The sequence below is a fragment of the Ceratotherium simum genome, chromosome 12 (assembly GCF_057802395.1).
Source record: "Ceratotherium simum simum isolate JZ-2026a chromosome 12, ASM5780239v1, whole genome shotgun sequence".
In the NCBI taxonomy this organism is placed as follows: domain Eukaryota; kingdom Metazoa; phylum Chordata; class Mammalia; order Perissodactyla; family Rhinocerotidae; genus Ceratotherium; species Ceratotherium simum.
Window position 1 is genome coordinate 19,001,601 of NC_141911.1, and position 22,134 is coordinate 19,023,734.

Sequence of the window (22,134 nt, forward strand, 5' to 3'; positions counted from 1 at the left end):
TTCAGGCAATGGGAAGTGCAGTTGTGTTTATTGCTGTGTGTGTGTGTTGGGGGTGGGGGGTGTATAAACAAGCATATAAACAAGGGTGTATAAACAAGCAGTTATAAATAAGGAGATAGAAAATTTGATAACTTTATGAGGCAGAGAATATGGCTATCACCATTTTGTAAATGAAGAAACTGAGACACAGACAAGATAAATAAATTGCCATGGTCACAAAATTTTAATAAGCATCAGTGCCAAATATAAGTGGTCTGACTCTAGAGTCCAAGTTGTTAAGTGTCGCACCTTTTTAACCACTGCTATATAAATGCTCATATATTGTGAAGGATAGAGAGTAAGTCAAGTTGACCATACTTAATATGAGTGGCAGAAAGGGAAGGCAGGGAGATAAGACTGGGAGGTTATTTGTAGGCTGAATTTTGGAAAGCCTTAAATGCTGGGCTAAGGAGATTGGATTTTGTTTATGACACAATCAGAGATTTTTGAGTAAATGAGAGACATGATCGTAAAATGCTTTAGGAAAACTGATCATGGGCTGAAGTGAGGTGAATCCAGGTAAGGAGATGAGGCAATTTGTGGTTTAATGACTAGGCTCTGAACTGGAGGGGGAGTAGCAAGAAGGAAAAAGGAGGCACAGATGTACAACTGCCCCAGACACACTCATTCCTCTGTTGCTATATTGGACAAAAATTTTTATTTTCCATGAAATGACACACAATATGACATTCAATTTAAACATTAAAAATGGGATTAATACACTTTTTTACATTTATAACAAGACACTTTGTTTTGTATAGGCTCAAAACGTTTTTCTCAAGATGTTATGGAAAAGCTAGTGTTGGTATTGGCAAATCTGTTTGGAAGAAGATATTTTCCAGCAAAGTTCCAAGATACCGCTGTCAAGTTTTATCAATCAAAGGTAAAATTTATAATTCTGATAACAGTACATAATTAAGATAATTAAATAGATCCTATCATAAATGATTCAGCAGCAGTAGAATTTTATTAATATAGGATTCATTTGTTGTATAGAATAATAATTTGTTCTTTCTTTAATCAGTGTTAACGTTTAATCTGTAATTCATGTCTCCCTCTATAAATCTATCAAAAGATTAAATGCCTTGAGGAAAAATAGGATAAAAAGTTTTGCTCATGTTTTTCATTTGACTGTATCATTTTATAGCACTAAGTGGCTAAAAAAAAACATGTAGGTAATTATACATTAAATGAACTAATAGTCCCCATCATTGAATCTACAGTGCTCTTAGGATCTTTTTACCTTGAGATAGAGCTATGGACAGGGAGGAGGATATGTTGTGAACTATAATGTCCTCACTGAAAATATTAGAATAGTCATCTAAGAAATCATTCCTTGACTTACATAGACCAAAAGCAAGAAAACTCTTTTCCAATTTTATTTGCAACATTTTCTTTGATCATGATTCTCTATCATTAAATCAACATCAAATGCTATTACTAATGAACTCCACTAGAATCTGAGAAAGTGGGATAGGCTGGTTATACTAGATAATAAAAGGTGACAAGGAACAAAAAGAGAAGTGTTAATCTGTATTGTCTAACCTCATGATGTCAAATTACAAATCTTAGCCCTCACAAAATATTCTCCAGACCAGGGAACACAACTTTAGTCATTGACATATAATCTTCACATTTTTTTCATCACAAGTACATTTTTTTAATTAATTAATTAATTTTTTATTTTTTAAATTTTATTGTGGTCACATTGGTTTATAACGTCGTACAAATTTCAGGTGTACAACACTATACTTCTATTTCTGCATAGATTACATCATGTTCACCACCCAAGTACTAACTACAACCCATCACCACACACATGTGCCTAATCATCCCTTTCGCCCTCCTCGCTCCCCTCTTCCCCTCTGGTAAACACCAGTCCAATCTCTGTCTCCATGTGTTTGTTTGTTGTTGTTTTTATCTTCTACTTATGAGTGAGATCATATGGTATTTGACCTTCCCCCTCTGACTTATTTCGCTTAGCATAATACCCTCGGTGTCCATCCAGGTTGTCACAAATGGCTGGATTTCATCGTTTCTTATGACTGAGTAGTATTCCATTCTGTACATATACCACATCTTCTTTATCCATTCGTCTCTTTGATGGGCACTTAGGTTGCTTCCAAGTCTTGGCTATTGCGAGTAATGCTGCAATGAACACAGGGGTGCATATTTCTTTATGCATTGGTGTTTTCATGTTCTCTGGATAAACACCCAGCAGTGGAATGGCTGGATCATATGGTAGTTCTATCCTTAATTTTTTGAGGAATCTCCATACTGTTTTCCATCGTGGCTGCACCAGTTTGCACTCCCACCAGCAGTATATGAGAGTTCCCTGCTCTCCACATCCTCTCCAACACTTATTGTTTCCTGTCTTGTTAATCATAGCCATTCTGAGAGGCATGAGGTGATATCTCATTGTAGTTTTGATTTGTATTTCCCTGATAGTTAATGATTTTGAACATCTTTTCATGTGCCTGTTGGCCATCTGTATATCTTCTTTGGAGAAATGTCTGTTCAGGTCTTTTGCCCATTTTTTAATCGGGTTGTTAGTTTTTTTGTTGTTGGGATGTATGAGTTCTTTATATATTTTAGAGATTAACTCCTTATAAGATGTATGGTTTGCAAATATCTTCTCCCAATTGTTAGGTTGTCTTTTCGTTTTGTTGATGGTTTCCTTTGCTGTGCAGAAGCTTTTTAGTTTGATGTAGTCCCATTTGTTTATTTTTTCTATTGTTTCTCTTACCGGGTCAGACATGATACTTGAAAATATGTTGCTAAGACTGATGTTGAAGAACTTACTTCCTATGTTTTCTTCTAGAAGTTTCATGGTTTCAGGTCTTACATGCAAGTCTTTAAACCATTTTGAGTTAATTTTTGTGTATAGTGTAAGATAATGGTCTACTTTTATTTTTTTTTTGCATGTGGCTGTCCAGTTTTCCCAACACCCTTTGTTGACGAGACTTTCTTTTCTCCATTGTACGTTCTTGGCTCCTTTGTGGAAACACATGTGCATTCTTGAACCATTATTTGTTTTGTTTAAATAAATTTATATTTAACTTATAAAAGAAAAGTCAGTATCTCTTTTCTTACAAAGAAGGTCATCATAAAAAAAATACAATAAAAGATGGTTTTGAGTGGAGGCCTCCTGTCTCTCTCTCTCTTTTATTTAATCAAAGATTATTAAAAATTTGTGCACTTCCAGATAGGGTATAGTAGGTGGCCATCACTCTTATTGCAACAGAGAGCTGTGGAAGTAATGAGGATTAGATTGGCTAAAATTATGAAAAGACAAGAACTTATACAAGATGTGATAAGAATTTCCAACCATAGTTTTTCACCCAAAGAATTTATCAATTCTGGACATGGGTTAAAAATTGTACTTAACATATGCAGAGAGCCTCTTCTATGAGATTAAAAAAAACCAATAAAGCTTTTACTGATCACGTGGACCTGGAATGACAAAATAGAAACTTGAGAGACATAGTGAGTTTTAACCACAGGAGAGTTACTGAGTGCCAGATCTGCATGAAATGTTGGGGCACTACACTAAGTTTCTTGCAGTCTTGTAGCATTTATTAATTAAAAACCCACTAGACGAAAGGGTCTGCATTTATGCGTAGGCTTGTTTCCCCCTCAAGGAATTTTTTGAAGTCATTTAGGGCTGGAAGATGTAAGAGCAGGTTAGAAAGCTCTACAGGAAAGAAGTGGATCTTTGGGAGTCTTTTAGGGTGGCAAAGACTGAGATCCACCAGCCTCATACTCAAAATTCCAAGAGGGCCATGACCTAGGAACAGAGACAAACCAGACATAGACTGAAGCTCAATAAGACTGAAAACCAGGGGCCCAGCCAGGTGGTGTGGTAGTTAAGTTTGCATGCTCCACTGCGGCAGCCCAGGGTTCGTGGGTTTGGATTCTAGGCACAGACCTACACCACTCATCAGGCCATACTGTGGTGGTGTCCCACAAACAAAATAGAGGAGGGTTGGCACAGATGTTAGCTCCGGGCCAATCTTCCTCAACCAAAATAAGGAAGATTGGCAACAGATGTTAGCTCAAGGCCAGTCTTCCTCACCAGAGAAAAACAAAATGAAAACTAATACCAACCCACTTCAGTCTCTACTTGGATTCAGGTGAACACATCTTCACTCTCTTGGCCAAACACAAAAATAGGGAAACTTACTGTGGTGGAAGATAACATAATTTTAAGCCTGTCAGGTCCTTTTACAAACAATTTCTGGAAAAAAAATAGAAATTCCAAATTTAAAAAGTAAATAAGCAAGAATATATGGCAAATTAGCAGGAAGAAAATCACGCAATAGTAGTAGACACGTAGATGATCTAGATATTGGAGTTCAGATGTGGGGACTTTAAGTATGATATGTTCAATAAAAAAAGGGAGAGGGCTGGCCCGGTGGCATAGTGGTTAAGTGCGTGTGCTCCGCTTCAGCAGCCTGGGGTTCACAGGTTCAGATCCCCAGCGTGCACCCATGCACCACGTGTCAAGCCGTGCTGTGGCAGCGTCCCATATAAAGTGGAGGAAGATGGGCATGGATGTTAGCACAGGGCCAATCTTCCTTGGCAAAAAGAGGAGGATTGGCATTGGATGTTAGCTCGGGGCTGATCTTCCTCACAAAAAAAAAAAAAAAAGAGAGAAAAAGGGAAGAGATAGACAAAATTGATGAAAGGATGGAGAATTTCACCAAATAATTAGAATTTCATCAGATAATTAAATGGACATTCTAGAATTTAAAAATATAATATCTGATCAGAATATACATATTGGAAGTCAAAATTGATTAATTGACAGGCAGCTCAATAGAAAGTATCCAAACTGTAGCACAGGGAGAAAAAATAAGAATAAAAGCAGATAGCATAAGAGAAATGTGCATCACACTCGAAAGGTTTAATGTGTATATGATGGCAGTCATAGAAGAAGAGGAGGGAGAGTAATGTCAGAAGAATATTCAAAAAGATAATAGCTGGGAATTTTCCTAAGCTGATGGAAGATAAAACTCCATAATTCAAAAGCTTAGTCAATTTCAAGAAGGATAAATATAAAGAAACATTAAACTAAAACTATGAAAATTAAAAACAAAGCATAAATCATAAATCAGCTAGAACTGAAAGAGACATTTCCTTTATAAAAGCAATAATAAGATTGATAGCTGACTTTTTAACCAAAATAATGGAAGCTGGAAGAAAATGGGAAAAAAGTTTTCACTCCACCTTATTTTCATACATAAATATGTAAATATACTTAGCATATGTTTTAAACATAATTTAAAACAGGGTAAATATAATTGGTTTAATAACATATCAAGAATATATACATATGTCCACCTTATTCTTTTACTTTTTTTTTAGCTTTATCAAGGAATAATTGATATATAGAAAATTGCACACATTTAACATATACATCTTATTGAGTTTGGATGTATGCATACACCCATGATATCACCACAACCAAGGTACTAAAAATATCCATCACCTCCAAAAATGTCCTTGTTTTTTTTTTTTTGGAACACTAACATGAGATCTATCCTTTAAATGTATGTTAAAGTTCACAGTACTTTATTGTTAACTACAGGTACTGTATTGTACAGTGGATCTCTAGAGCTTATCTATCTTTTGTAACAGAAACTTTTTATCAAATGAAAAGCAGTTCCCCATTTCCTCTTCTGCCCAGCCCCTGGCAACCACCATTCTATTCTCTTCTATGAGTTTGACTATTTTAGATACCTCGTATAGGTGGACTCATACAGTATTTGTCCTTCTGTGACTGGCTTATTTTACTTAGCGTAATGTTCTCTAGATTCATCCATATTGTTGCAAATGCCAAGATTTCCTTCTTTTTTAAGACTGAATAATATTTCATTGTATGTATATACCACATTTTCTTATCCATTCATCTGTTGATGGACATTTGAGTTGTTTTCATATCTTGCCTATTATGAATAATGTTGCAGTGAACAGGGGGGTGCAGATATTTCTTCAAGGTCCTGATTTCAGTTCTTTTGGATGTTTACCCAGAAGTGGGATTGCTGGATCATACGGTAGTTCTATTTCTAATTTTTTAAGACACCTCCATACATTTTCCATAGTGGCTGCACCAATTTACATTCCCATGAACAGTGTATAAGGGTTCTGATTTTTCTACATCCTCCTTAACACTTGTTATCTTTTGTTTTTTTGATAATAGCCACCCTGACAGGTCTAAGCTGATATCTCATTGTGGTTTTGATCTGCATTTCCCTGATGATTAGTGACATTGAGCAACTTCTAATACTCAATGCTTTTAATACATGGTGGCCATTTATATGCCTTCTTTGGAGGAACGTCTGTTCAAGTCCTTTGCCCATTGTTTGTTTTTTGCTATTGAATTGGAGAGGATGTTTATATAGTTTTGATATTAATCCCTTATGAGATAGATGGTTTAGGAATTTTTTTTCCCATTCCATAGATGCTTTTTTACTCTGTTGATTATTTCCTTTGCTGTGCAAAAGCTTTTTAGTTTGATGTAGTCCCACTTATTTGTTTTTGTTGCCTATGCTTTTGGTGTCGTATCAAAAAAAAATCATTGCCAAGAACAGTGTCCCTATATTTTCTTCTACGAGTTTTACAGTTTTAGGTCTTACATTTAAGTCCTTAACCAATTTTGAGTTTATTTATTTATTTATTTATTTATTTATTTTTATTATTATTTTTTTTTGTGAGGAGATCAGCCCTGTGCTAACATCTGCCAATCCTCCTCTTTTTTTTTTTTGCTGAGGAAGGCTGGCCCTGGGCTAACATCTGTGCCCATCTTCCTCCACTTTATATGGGACGCCGCCACAGCATGGCTTGCCAAGCAGTGCGTCGGTGCGCGCCCGGGATCCGAACCAGCGAACCCCGGGCCGCCGCAGCGGAGCGCGTGCACTTAACCGCTTGCGCCACCGGGCTGGCCCCTGAGTTTATTTTTATGTACAGTGTATAGTAAGGGTCCAATTTCATTCTTTTACATGTGTATATCAAGTTTTGCCAACACCATTTGTTGAAGAGACTATCCTTTCCCCATTGTTTTTCTTGGCACTCTTGTCAAAGTGTTGGTCTTGTTGACCATATATACATGAATTTATTTCTGGACTGTATTCTGTTCCATTCATCTATATGTCTGTCATTATGCTGGTACCATATTGTTTTTTTTTTTTTTTTTGGTGAGGAAGATTAGCCCTAAGCTAACATCCATTGCCAATCCTCCTCTTTTTGCTGAGGAAGAGCTAATATCTGTGCCCGTCTTCCTCTATTTTACATGTGGGATGCCTGCCACAGCATAGCTTGATAAGCAGTGCGTAGGTCCATTCCTGGATCCGAACCCACGAACCCTGGGCCACCAAAGCGGAGCTCACAAACTTAACCACTACACCACTGGGCCACCCCCCTACACTGGCCGTTATTTTTTTTAATTATACCTTCACATTTTAATACTGTGGCTTTGTAATATATTCTGAGATGGGGAAGTACGATGCCATCAGCTTTGTTCTTCTTTCTCAAGATCAATTTGGCTATTAGAGGTCTTTTGTGGTTCCATATGAATTTTAGGATTTTTTTTCTAATTCTGTAAAAAAATGCCATTGGGATTTTGATAGGAATTTCATTGAATTTGTAGATCACTTTGGGTCATATTGACATCTTAACAGTATTAATTCTTCCAATCCACGAACATGGCATGCATTTCCGTTATTTTTGTCTGCTATAATTTCTCTGTGTTTTATACTTTTCAGTGTACAGATCTTGCACCTCCTTGGTTAAGTTTATTCCTAAGTATTACTTGTTTTGATGTTTTTGTAAATGAGATTGTCTTAATTTCCTTTTCGGTTACTTAGTGTATAGAAATACAACTGATGTTTTAATGTTGATTTTGTATCTTGCAACTTTGCTGATTTTATTTATTAGTTCTAATAGATTTTTTGTGTGTGCTATGAGGTCTGTGCTAAAAGAAATATTATATACCTTAGGCAGGTGGAAAAAAATCCAAACTTGAGAAACATAAAAATGCAGGAGGGCATGAAGCACACTGGAAAGAGTAATGTGTGGGTAGATATAAATGAATATCTACTGTATCCAAAAATAATAATTATTTTATTCTATAAATTATAATGTATTATGAAATTTGAAATATATATAGAACTAAAATGCCTGACAATCATAATACAAGTGTTGGGAAGGGTAAATAGAGTTAAATGTTTTAAAGTTCTTGCAGTATTAAGAAGAGTAAAAATGAAAGATGTATTTTGTAATCTCTGGGGTAAAGACTCATAAAATAATGCACAAATAAGCCTTAACAGAAGAAAAAAACTGAATAAAAAAGACAAGAAGAGCAGAGAAAAGAATCTATGACAGATGATCTGAACAGGAAACAAATACTAAGATAGTATGCAGAAACTCAGCTATACAAGTAAATACAATAAATATGTATGTAATAAATACATCAGGTAAAATATCAAGATTTTCAGATTGTATTTTAAAAAACTGCACAATTATATTCTGTTTATACAAATCACATCTTAGCTATAAAGTCCCAGAAAGGTTAAAAGTAAAGTGATGGAAAAAGATATGCCACATAAACATCGACTAGAAGGACCAGAAACACCTTAATTGCCTGAAAATTAAACAAATTCATTTCTAAATACACAGAGGACAAAAAAGAAATAAAATGGAAATTATAAAATATTTTAATTAAATAGTAATGAAGAAAACATACAAATACAAGATGTAATTCATGCAGTAATTATAGGGAAATATACAGCCTTATAACCATATCTTAGAAGAGAAGACAGGCTGAAAAGAATTAGTGATTTAACTTTTAGCTTAAGAAGCTAGAAAAAAAAAACAGAACAGAAAATCTAACCTGAGATAAATAAAAGACATAATAAAATGAGAGCAGAAATAAAATATATTGAAAACAATTGTACAAAAAGAAAATCAACAAAGCCTAAGTTGCTTCTTTGTAAAGATTAATAAAATTGATTAATGCCTAGCAAGACTCATTAAGAATGAAAAGAGAAAAATCACAAATTACAAATAACAGGAAAGAAAATGGTACATTACTATAGATCTTACTTTGGACATCAAAAGAAACAGAAGAGGATATTATGAATGACTTTATGCCAATAAATTTGACTATTTGGACAAAATGGGCAAATTCCCAGAAAATGCAACTTTCCAAAACTAATCAAGAGAGATATAAAAAATCTCGTGTCTGATATCTATTAAAGAAATGTAGTTAATTATTTAAAAAAAAAAAAACTTTCCCACAAAGAGAGCCCCAGACTCAGAGAGCTTCATTGGTGAATTCTTTCAATATTTAAAGAATAACACCAATTTTTCACAAACTCTTCTGAAGAATACAGAAAAAGGGAATACTTACTTTTTTGGGAGCAAAACCTAAACTTAATACCAAAACCTGACAAGGGTATTATAAAAAGGAGAAATGCATTAAAGGAAAATTAGAGATGCATCTCTTTTATGAATTTAAATGAAGAATAATTAACAAAATATTAGCAAAATGACTCCAATGAAGTTTTAAAAACCCTCACAATCCAATGAAGTTTATTCCACGCATGCAAGTGTACTTTATCTAGTTGCTTGCTCTCCAAATGTATCACCATCTTCTTTGAACTCTTCCAAGTCTAATGCCATTTGAGGGCATGCTTCTGTTTAAAGGATGGTTTTGATTAAGTAGTGTGAAAGCAAATTTTTAAGAGTAAAGTTATTGGTTTTTATAAATGCAAATAGAAACAAAAAATGAATTTTATCTCAATTTCACAGATGAAGAAATGAAACAGTGACATTATTGAATAAATAGATAACTATCAAATTATATTGCAACATTCTTTGCTCTTCTTCTTCCAAAGTTTCAGTTTTCATGGAAATAGATCTCCATGAAAAATACTTGGCCTCTAGGTCTTCTTGATGATTTCCTTGATGATTTAGGTGTTCCTTGAGGATCTCCCTGAGGATTTTAATGCTGCTTTACATGAGTATAACATGCAAGTTACAAAGGACTTTGCCTCCTTCCTACTAATTGTTTCCAGATTGGCTGATATGAAACAGGAATATCAACTCCCATTGTCAAAAATAGGTAAGTACATCTTAGCTCCACTGTGGAACAATTTAAAAGAAAAAATAATCTTGCCTAGGAATATTTTATCCCAGAAGAAGAGCCTGGAGCCCTGGAAAGATCAGTCCACCTTAGAATAAGGGGATCCCTCTGCTTTTCCAAAGAAAGAAACTGTGATTATTAGAAGTTAAAAGGGCACTGGAGAATGAAACTAAGTAGAGTCATTTATAAACCATCTTGATTTAAGGTTGCTTTTAGGTCAAGCCTGGAAGATGGAGTAAGGACACCTATGAGATGAAGAGAAACTAGAGATTATTCTGTCACTTTTTTACTTGAGAGGAAATATGCATATGTTTGTGAGGATAGACTCTCAGCAGATTATCTGGATCCAAACTCTGGCTCTGCTACTTATTAGCAGTAAGACTTTGGGCAAGTGACGCCATATTCATGCCTCAGTTTTCTCAACAGATATGTGAGATAGAGAATAACATTATCTACCCAGTTTGGGTGAGCTTTAAATAATGAAATTAACATATGTGAATATTTTTAAAAGTGCCTAGCACATAGTAAACACTATTAATCTTTGCTCTTCTTTTTCATAAGCTATTAGATAGAATTATTCTAGAGGAAAGAAAACAGGAAAAGGTGACTGGGATAAAGGGACAGGGTTGAGCTGTGGGCAGTAATTTCTTGGTTTCATTATACCCTAACATCCTCAATTGGAAAAAGTCAAGGAAGCAGAGTTTGTAGTGTCCTGGGCCCTGTTAAAATGGGAAGCAGCATGAACAAAAGAAGCCAATAACAGTGGAGCACTGTGAGTACCCCAAAGAGGCATAATTGGAGTGCATGAATATTCTGCCTTCGTTACAAATTAGAGCTAAGGTGTAATGCACAATCTGGTGCTTTATAAGAGTAGGAAAGGAAAAAATATTTCTTCTCATATGCCATTTCCAAACCTAGTGATAGTAGCTGCTTGGAACACCCTGTCTAGAAAGATTCTAAGACCAAGTCTGAGTTTGGTGGGAAAACATACCAAGGTAACAAGAATAATTCTGTGTTAAAAGAGTATACAATTTAAATTTAGGCTTTTGTTACCTGTTGATCAAAGCAACTAAAACATAAGTCAAGATTTTGTAATATTGATAATAATATTAATAGCTGACATTTATTGAATGTATTCTGTGCCAAGATGTGCTACCCACTTTATGTGGCATATCTTATTCAGTCTCCATTGTCATGTAGGCCCTGCAAAGTTGAATGGCTCCTCTTGTAGCATGGTCTAGAGCAGATGTGTAAGGCTTCAGAGTTTGGCTAATTTTTAAAAACTAATCTATCCCAACCTATTATGGCCAGATTTTACAGGTAAGGAATGTGAAGACTCCCAACTTGTGTCTCACTTGATGAATTGCAAGGAAGGAAGAGTAGCTATTTCTCCATTTGTTTGTCTCTCTGGGAACTCTGATGGTGATTTGCTTCAACCAGTGACTCCCAACCATGTAAGTGGAAATGTGCTTTATAAATAAAAGGTCTTTAAGAAAGAATTGGATTTATGCTTCTAGGCACCTTAGAAAGGACTTCAAATTTCCCAAATTGAAAAAAAATTTGAGGTGTATCAACAGAAATATCCAGGAAATGGTTCTCTTGAAGCCAGTATAATTTCAGTTTCTCAGTGTTGGCTTGAGGGACCCTGCTCCATTAAACAGATTTCCCAGGTCCACCACTTTTCTTCCATCTTTGAAGACTCCAAGGGAGATTGACACAGGTTTGCTGTGAAAAGACCACATAAAACTATCTTCAGTCTTTCCCAGTATTGCTATACATGCTGTAAATCCCATTTATATTCTGGATCACTGATGTCTAAAATGGAGTACAAAGAACTAAGAATATTTGAAATACACTGGATAATCCATTTGAATGTTGGAATAAATTGTGGAAATCTATATTTTAATACAAAATTTGAGACAGAAAATAATTTTTGTGACATTTGATATTGTGGATTGACACTGGTGTCTCAACTCCATTCTATTGCAAAATCAGATAGTCCTCTATCACGTAAAATAGCCCAGTATCAATTAAAAGAATTTCAAAAAACTAAATGGACCCTTGTGCATTTTAAATGGACACATACATTTTTTATCATAAATTTAAATAGTTTCTAATGATGTAGTTTCCAGCTTCAGATAAATGTTGATATATTAAAATAAAACCATTGCATCGTTCTTTTAAATATATAAAATGGAATATAAATACTGAAGTGTTATAATACCCATAATTGTAAAGTTAAAAACAAGTCAAGAATAAAATTTTTACTGACTTAAAGTTTGGTATAGTTCTTTTCCTCTTGTGTTTAGATTCTACATTCCCCCACATAATTTTACCTTAATGTAATATATTTTTAAACATGAAGTCACCCTATATGTCATATTTGTTAGCTTAAATAGTATCAATTTCAATTTAATCGTTATTTCTGGTCGATCACAGAAACTTAAGCAAAAGACGAATTTTGAGAAGTAATTACTGAAAATAATATTGTATTGGAAATGTAGATATTAATGAGATGGATGGGGCTATTTCTTTTTTAATTAGTCCATATAACTATAGGATGAATATTTACTTATTTTCAGAATGAGACAGGGTCCGAGTATCAAATCTTAATTTGAATTCTGAGAAACATTTTTCAAATAGATAAGTAGTTGAGAATGGAACAACTTTTGTTATAAAAATAATACGCAATTCTTCTAATTCCGAGTTATATGCCCCAAATCACCTAGCATTCTATCATCAAAATATATTTTTACTATTTTTTTAATTAAAACTTGATTAGATCCACCTCCAATTTTGTTGAATTCAAAAAATTGGAAACTACTTAATTTTTTAAAGATTTTTTTTTACTTAGTCTGTAAAGTCATTCACTTTCTCAATGGAAGGCCATGTTGTCCTTTGTTGTTCCTCTGTACATTTTCAAACCCCAAGGAAATGTACTATAGTAAGTTGGAGGAGGCTATTTGTTTTATAAAACGAGAAAAAAGCATTCATGAAAGAGGTGAGAAAGAAAGTTTTTTGCTAATAAGGTATGTGGTTTAAAAACAAATTGGAGGGGCTGGCCCGGTGGCACAGTGATTAAGTTTGTGTGCTCCACTTCGGTGGCCTGGGGTTTGCAGGTTCAGATCCCAGGAGCAGACCAAGGCACTGCTTGTCAAGCCATGCTTCCCATATAAAGTGGAGGAGGATGGGCGCGGTTGTTAGCCCAGGGCCAATCTTCCTCAGCAAAAAGAGGAGGATTGGCAACGGATGTTAGCTCAGGGCTAATCTTCCTCACAAAAAAACAGAACAAAACAAAACAAAACAAAAAAAAACAAAAAAACAAATTGGAGACCACTGCCCCAGATCCTGTATATAGGCTAGCTAGCTCTAAGGGGATTTCCCTTAGTCTGAGTGGTGTCTTACAATAAACTGTCTTTGAGGAATGTGGAATTCTGGAATAGAAATAGTAAAGGACTGAACTTTAGCTTATAAGGGCAATAATTTCGTGAAGCTTTTTCCCCTGTATTTTATTTGTATGATTACAACCAGTTAATTACTTATGTAAGAGGCTTGTAGCTAACCATATTCATTGTTAAGTATTATAATTTCCCTTTCTCTTTGTTATACAATTAATTCAACTGATGGACAGTATGTGCCATTCACTTTTGTTTCCTTTCCATATGCAAGTTTTTCCATGGGGTTTTGGAGGGACACTGATACAGTTATAATAGGATATAATGTCTATATCTTGCCACACAATCCCCATCAATTAGAAGAGACCTTTAAGATATAGGACATGAATTGATTCAGACTTGTGTTTTTTTCTGACAGTATGCTAGAGAGAAGGGGTCAATTCTATTTTATCTATTTTAAAACATCTTGTGCTAGTGAATATTGCCAGAGTATCGCTTGATGGTAACATGCCTTTTGCCTTACCCAACTCACTTTATAGAAATTTACTTTACTAGTGTAAGTTATAATCTCTTAAAACTTATTTTGTTTTTATTGTTTGTTACATTTAGTTTAATAGTAAATATGCACAGACATGAGTCTTTAAATGGCATATAGATAAGCTATAAAGCATAAAACTAAGGTGAACACCCATGAACTCAGGACCTGTGTGCGCCTCCTCTATCTTCTCTTTCATTCCCTTGTCTCTCCTCTTCCTCCAGGATATCAACTATCCTAAATTTTGTGTTTTTAATTCTCCTTTAAAAAAACTTCACATCCAACATCACTTTTTATTTTTACTGCTTTTGAATTTTACAAAATATGGAGGAATACTTACTGTAGTCTCCTAGGAGTTGCTTTTCTTGCACTCAGTACTGTGCCCCTAGAGTCATCCATGTTCTGATAGGAAGCTCTATTTTATTTTTACCCTTTCATAATATTTCATAGTGTGAATGTAAAACAACCTGTTGATCTATTCTCCTCTTAATAAGTGTTTGTGTTTGTTTCTAGTCTTTGCTATTACAAATAGGGCTGCTCTGAATGTCTGGTGCACATGTGCAACAGTTTCTCTTGAGTGTAAATCTAGATTTTTTGGGGTCAAAACGATTTTCTGGATCATAATGGAATAAGAACAGTCCAAGAATTTTTAATGATAATAAGAAGAAGAACTCTCCAAGCTACTACCAAGTCATTTTAGACAGTAGTTATACCAATTCACACTCTCACCAGCAGTGTGCTAGAGTGTCTATTGACCCCGTGAGGTATAGTTTTCAAAGAAAGAGTAGATATGGAACACTATTGATTTGGTTTCTTCCTCTTCTTATTTTCCTTCCTTTCTTTCCTCCTGCTTCCCCCACTTCCTTTTTCATTCTGGTCATTGTATTCCAAAGATTGTTAGAGTTGTTCGGTTGAACTCTTCTCTTGAGACATACAAAGCACCAGCTTCCTGATACCCTGTTTACAAAGATATTTCCTGCACCAAGTAGGAAAATGACAAAACTTGAGATTAGCTTTTCTCTCCTAGTGAGTCTTGCTAGATTCTAGTGGCTCGATGGCTGAAATTGCCATCGCTATGCATTGAGGCAATAATGTTCATAGGTGGAGCCAAGCCATTCTTTAGGCTTGCTTAGGATGGCACCACCCCAGTGTGTGTGAGAGACACCGTCTTCCTTCACTGTGAAGAGTGTACTTTACAAATGTTGATTAAAGGTAGTAACTACAAAGCACAATGTAAGAAATCATAAACTTTCTTTACACATAAATAACAAATTAAAAAGAATTGTATTTCTTCAGGTCATTCTGCGCACAATGGGTATTGATCACACTCAGGCTCCTGTGCTGAGGTCACAGATGTTTGATAATCAAGGAAGAAGAATGCCACTTAATGCTTATGCACTTGATTTCTATAAACATGGTTCCTTGATAGGATTAGTCCAGGACAACAGGTATGTTTTATCTATCTCCATCTAGCTTGGTCTCTGTCTCTATGTCTCTCTCTCTCCATATCTCTACCATCTCTGTCTATATCTCCCTCTTTCTGTATCTATCATTTCTACCTCTACCTCTAGCGCCATGTCTACATCCTTGTCCGTGTCTGTGTCTATCTCTTTCATCTCTACCTCTATTTCTATTTCTACATCCATCTCCATCTCCATCTCCATCCCTATGTTAATCTCTATCTCCATCTCTATTTCTATATCTAGGGGATGAACTTAATGAATTTTAGGCAAAAACCTCTTTACGATTTCAAGTATAGGTTAATCATGTTAAACATACTGGAATTTTTTCTCACGGACTAATGGCAAGAGAGAATAATGAGTTCTGTGTTATTTTTGTTCATAGTTTACTAGCAAAATCTTGGAACTTAGGCTGACTCACTTGACATAAAGATACACCCTAGATATAAATATTTGTACACACAGATATATTTTTACTTATTGCTATCCTATTTATTCATTATTAGATATTTTAAAACTGAATATCAATAACAAATAATGCCATGCTCTCCATTATCTGAGAGAAGTATATAAAAAGTATATAATTCTCATGTCTAAGGACTGAGAACATGATTATTGTTTTCGATCTTTGGCAGGTAAACCATTTTCAAGAAGAGTAAACAGGGCAAACCCTCTTGGATTTACCTAGGAATGGAGAAATGGTCCCAGGCACTGAGCACATAGGTGTGGGAAGGGGCATTCTGTCACACCAATCAGGAATTCAATATGCATTTTACATAAAACTTTGAACAATCTTTATTGAGTTAAAGTATTTAAAACTTCTAACACTCTCAAGAAATGTCGATCATTTTAAAAAATATGACTCATTATTACGAATAAAGTAGTTGTGACATTAGTAAATAATTAATTTGGTTCTTCTCTTTTGATTCTCTAGCTCCTGTTCACTCTCTTGAGGTTTACTTTCCTACTTTGGTTTTCTCCTGAGATAGTTAGCCTCCCGTGTTTGTTGATTATCTGTGGTTGTGTTACTTGTGATTCTTGAATTCATAATGATCATTCCCAAAGATTAAGTAATCATCTGGGAGTGTGTGGCAGAAATGATTCTGGTAAATACATCTAGACAGACAAAAGTAATCTATTATTAAAAAAGCCAACATTTCAATATGAAATAAGAAGTTCTTTGATGTTTTTATACCATTAATTTTCAAAATATTGTTTTATTTAGGATGAATGAAGGAGAAGCTTATGAGTCATTGAAAGATTTTGCACTCACCATTCAATCTATCAGGTGTGTTATATATTTTAAATGTTGATTTCAGATCTTCCAATAATTTAATGGTGATTCAAATGTTGAGCTCACTCTTAAAGACGCCATTGAGCCTCTTAGGTGCTATGCATTTCAACTCCCCAACGACATTGCAGAACTTCTCCTCAACGCCTTGTGCATTTTTTCTATAATAGAATTAATTCCAAAATCCACTGACATGAAGTTTCACCCAAACCAAAGCCTCAGCCCCAGGTGCTACACACCAAAAGGCAGCAATAGTCCAAAACCTCAAGAATCCCTAGACCCTAGTATTCTCAATTTCCACAACCGGTGTGTGTCAGAGACGTGATAATTCAGAGGGCTCCTAGGGCTCTGTCTGGTCTCTGGTTTATACCCACTTACATATTCCTGATTCTCTTGCTCTATCTAGTGTTTTCTCCAGGCTTCATCTGGTTCTCTCATATTGGCTTCCTGTTTTCATCTTTAACAGAGCCAAGTGGGGACCCAAGCAATTCCAAACTTTATGTGGATACCCTCACCCTTATGTTCCATTAGAAGGTCCATCCTTAGGACCACCTAGTGTAGCCTGGTTAAATGTCCATCTTCCTAAAGCCTCCAATCTGCATGCACTTCAATATTTAATGGGTGTTCCTTTTTCTATCACTTACTTAAAAAATTTTATATATACACATACATACATATCATTTGCCATGATATGTATCATGGCAAGAACCCCTTCATTATGGGGTTCTTGTTAATCAGGTCATTGTTTTTGATTTCTTTGATCCAAGATTAATCAGACCTGTTTGGACTTTCTATACAGAGAATGAAACTTTTGGGTTGCTAGAGCAGAAAGGAACTGCTCTAGACAGAGTATTCCTTGAGTATCTCTAGGTAGTGTATTCCTTGAATGGCTCATAGTTATGCAAGTTATAATCTCCAGAGAATTCCCAAAATCTCCAGAGACTTTGGAGCTGTCTCAAAAGCTGGGCCTAGGAAAATCAAAGTATTGAAGTATTATTGGTTTGAGGCATACTTCTAAGCACTTGAGATATAGAGAATCCTTAAATCTATCATTGGCTAAAAAAAAACCTTACAGTATAGTGAGAGGAAACTGACTTGTGGATATTACAACGGTAATAAGTACTAGGATGACAGTTAAGGGGGTGACTAACTCTACCTTGGACTCAGAGAAGGATTCTCAAATGAAGTAATTTTTTGACTAAGTCTTAAAGATGGGGCAGAGGGAATAGTGTTTTCAAAGGACAGAAATGAGAAAGGGCCAGATATACAGGGATAGGCTTCAAGCTCACTATGGTGGCATGTACAATATGGGGTTGTGATCAGGATGGGGAGATGCTGAGTTGCTTAAAGTGACTTTAAAGGCAATTTGGATACATAGCGAAAGGGTCTTAATTGTCACATTATGGAGTTTGGGCTTAATATTTTGAGCAATATGTAGACAGTGCCTAAGCATGAGTCTGATATGGGTCTACGGTTTATATGTGACAAAGATGTGTATGATTTTTATATGTGGCAGATACTCAAAGGCTAAAACAGTCATGCAAGTGAGAGTGACTGAAGGTCTGAATTAAGGAAATAGAAATAATGATGGAGAAGTGTGGTTAGAGAAATATCTATGAGATAGAATTGAAAGAAGTTGTCAGTAAATTTCATGCAGTTGGTGAAGATACCAAAGTTTCTATTTTAGTTAATGATACATAGGAAACATAGGAGTGAGGATGAGATTTGGGGACTGGGAACCAAAAATAGTTAGAATTTATACATCATGTAATATCTGTGGGATATCATTAAGGAGGAAATGTGTGGTAGTCACAGTTATAGGTCTGTAACTAGGAGGAAATTTAGTGTTGTAGATACAGATCTGGTCATTCTTTGTGGAAGGTCAGTGAAGCCATTAGGAAAAAAACTGGAACTCTTGTGGAACCAAGGTAGATAACAAATTTCAAAAGGCTGATAAAATGTCAGATCCTGATTGTTTTCATCCTTGAACAGCCCAACTGCCCTATTCATTCTTGGATTTTCTCTCTCCTTTCTTATCACTTGTGTATTAGTTTCTTATTTCTGCTGTAACAAATTACCATAAACTCAGTAGTTTAGACCAACACAAATTCATTGTCTTACAGTTCTGGAGGTCAGAAGTCCAAAATGGGTCTCACTGGACTAAAATCAAGGTGTTGCATTCATTTCTGGAGGCTTTAGGACAATCTATTTTATTCTTTTTCAGCTTCTAGAGGCTGCCGGCATTACTTTGACGGTGGTCCCCTTCTATCTTCAAAGCCAGCATTGGTGGGTAGAGTCTCACATTGCATCATCTGACATTAAGTCTCTCCTGCCTCCCTCTTTCACTTATAAGGACCTTTGAGATTACACTGGGCCTACCCAGATAATCTGGGATAGTTTCCCCATCTCAAGGTCAGCTGATTAGTGTCTTCAGGTCCATCTGTAACCTTAATTCTCCTTTGCCATGTAACCTAACATATTCTTAAATTTCTGGGGATTAGAACGTAAATATCTTTGGCGGGCCTTTATTCTGTTTACCACACCCTATTTTTTTCATTTTCTCACACATCTAGGTAAGGGAAAGAATATTTTACTCTTCATAGGTAGTTACCTGTTGGTTTTAGTATATACTGGACACAGTAGCAGAAAAAAACACAAAATGGCTCCATAAGAGACATGTAGAGAAAAGAAAGGGAATTTGTGTTGAGGCTGTTGAAGGGAGGAGGGACCATGCTACATGGAGTTTGGTGGCCTTTAAAATCCTCTTAGTAATAGACATGGAGAGAAACTGCATGGGAGTTGTCTTGTTATCTTTATTTTATTTTTTTTTTGTATAAGGTTTTTTGAGATAAATATGTTTCTTATCATTATTCTTCATATTTTGTTAACATTTCATCATCTAGTGGGATTTGCTTAATTCTGCCTGCCTGGGGAAAGCCCTCCTTATAATACTGACTGTCACTAAAATGAATTCTTTTCATATATATACATTTCCATTTACAGTGTTTCCTTGCGTGAACTATGTGAAAATGAAGAAGACAACGTGGTCTTAGCATTTGAACAACTGAGTGACACCTTTTTTGAAAAACTTAATAAAGTCTAAATACACAGTCTCTCCAAACCACTTAAAATACTGCCATGGGCATTTTTCAAGTCATATTTTGTGGTTCTCATGCTTTTTGTCAGAAATGCATATATGATGAAGTGGAAAGAGCAAGCACCTTGGAATCGGAGTTCTGATTGAATCTGCCATGTTCTCTCGTGTAGCCTTGGATGAGTTATTTCAGATCTTTGAATCTTGGCTTCTTTCTATAGTTGGGTAATAATGCTGATTTCTCAGCGAGTTTGCAGATATATTGAGAAAATGCAAGCATTTTGTATGTGACTGAAGACTAATTTTTACTCTGTGAGGCCTAAACAAATACTACATTCTCCACATTTTTCTCCTCAACGTCGTAATTTGTAAAAAGTCTGTTAAGGCTAGAGTAAATGATTACAGTATCCTGAAGTTGAAAATATTCTCTGTAATTAACTTACATGTAATTATGTGACTTAGATAGATGGCTGTTAAAATAGTACCTTCTAGTAAACTTAAACTACTTTTTAAAAAATATAAATGAGAATTTTGTTATAAATTCTGTGATGCTTTAAAATAAAACACAGCTGATGATTTGGCTTGATTTTAATTGTATATAAGTGACTAGAAAACACAAAGAAATAAAATGGGTTCAATCTACTTACTGTTGGTCTATTTGTGTTAAATATATGCATTTTTCAATCCATTTGCACACGAGTATGCATTTTATATATAATGGTTTACACATAATCACTTTCCCTTCCTCGCCTCAGCCTCAGATAACAGTTCCAGAATCTATTTTAGACCGTAAACTTGAACAGAGCATTTCATCCTCAGAGCAAAAAGTCTGCGCTCTCTTCCTGTCCAAATGATCTTTTGTATGACATTATTTATACATAGATTACATTGGCTTAAAAAAACACCTTTGGGCCGGCCCCATGGCTTAGCAGTTAAGTGCGCGCGCTCCGCTACCTGCGGCCTGGGTTCGCATCCTGGGTGCGCACCGATGCACCGCTTGTCCGGCCATGCTGAGGCCAGGTCCCACATACAGCAACTAGAAGGATGTGCAACTATGACATACAACTATCTACTGGGGCTTTGGGGAAAAAAAGGAGGAGGATTGGCAATAGATGTTAGCTCAGAGCCGGTCTTCCTCAGCAAAAAGAGGAGGATTAGCATGGATGTTAGCTAAGGGCTGATCTTCCTCACACACACACAAAAAAAACACCTGTAGTTCATTTTGTCTGGAGATAGAAGAATACTCTGTTCCCTGGAACTGACCCATCATTGCATGTGCCATGTTAAGGGTCTTTATTTTCTTTGGCTTAAGCCCATTTTCATTATTTTAAAACATGCACTACAACAATTCCTGAGCACCAAGAAACTCAGAAACCAAAGTGATTTCTACTGTCCTTAATCTCTACTCAAAACAATGATAGACAATATTATTATATTATCATGTTGGATTCCACCTCTTGTAGTTTCAGAAGTCTGATGGAGACATGAAGATTTTTTTTTCTATATGACTGGGCCAATCTGGCTCCCTAATTTTTAAGGGGAGAATAAGATTATTTCCTGTAATATGGTATTCTCTTAAAAGAAGGAGTTATACCTAACATCCTTGAGGTGAGTCTAATGGGCAGCTTCCTTTTTTATTTTTAGCAACAAATTTAAAGAGTAACTTCAAACAACTTATGAAGAGTGAGTATACATAGGAACTCTCAAAGCATTTTATGTTCCATTTGCTGTAATATTGGGAAATTTTTCTTTCTGAGAAACATATACAGAGACCCTGGTGAAATTTACTAGAGAATCATTTTTACTGCCATAATTTATTCCCGTTTTTTTCCCAAGAAAGGGAAAAATCATATTGGCATTGGGCCTATTTGGGGTCTTCTGGAAGAGCCATTTATTAAAAAATTTTATTTTGAGAAAATTGTAGATGCATATACTGTTATAAGAAATAATACATCCATGCATATGGTGAATTAATTTATGACAAAGGAGCCAAGAATAACAATGAGGAAAGGACAGTCTCTTCAGTAAATGGTATTGGGAAAACTGGGCAGCCACATACAAAAGAATGAAACTGGACCACTATCTTATACCATACACAAAAAATTAACTCAAAATGGATTAAAGACTTGAACATATGACCTGAAACCATAAAACTCCTAGATGAAAACGTAGGTGG

At 35.3% G+C, this 22,134-nt stretch overlaps 1 protein-coding gene across 1 annotated transcript in view; it reads left to right on the forward strand.

Moving 5' to 3' along the window:
* LOC101390837 (DExD/H-box helicase 60) overlaps positions 1–20,600 on the forward strand; it is a 104,948-nt gene extending 84,348 nt beyond the window's left edge. The window contains exons 32-37 of the mRNA XM_087437446.1: positions 801–922; positions 10,015–10,162; positions 11,495–11,637; positions 15,410–15,561; positions 16,799–16,861; positions 19,868–20,600. Coding sequence (XP_087293572.1) covers positions 801–922; positions 10,015–10,162; positions 11,495–11,637; positions 15,410–15,561; positions 16,799–16,861; positions 19,868–19,967 — 728 coding nt within the window. The 3' untranslated portion in view covers positions 19,968–20,600. The remainder of the gene's footprint in view (positions 1–800; positions 923–10,014; positions 10,163–11,494; positions 11,638–15,409; positions 15,562–16,798; positions 16,862–19,867) is intronic.
* Positions 20,601–22,134: the final 1,534 nt, after the last annotated feature.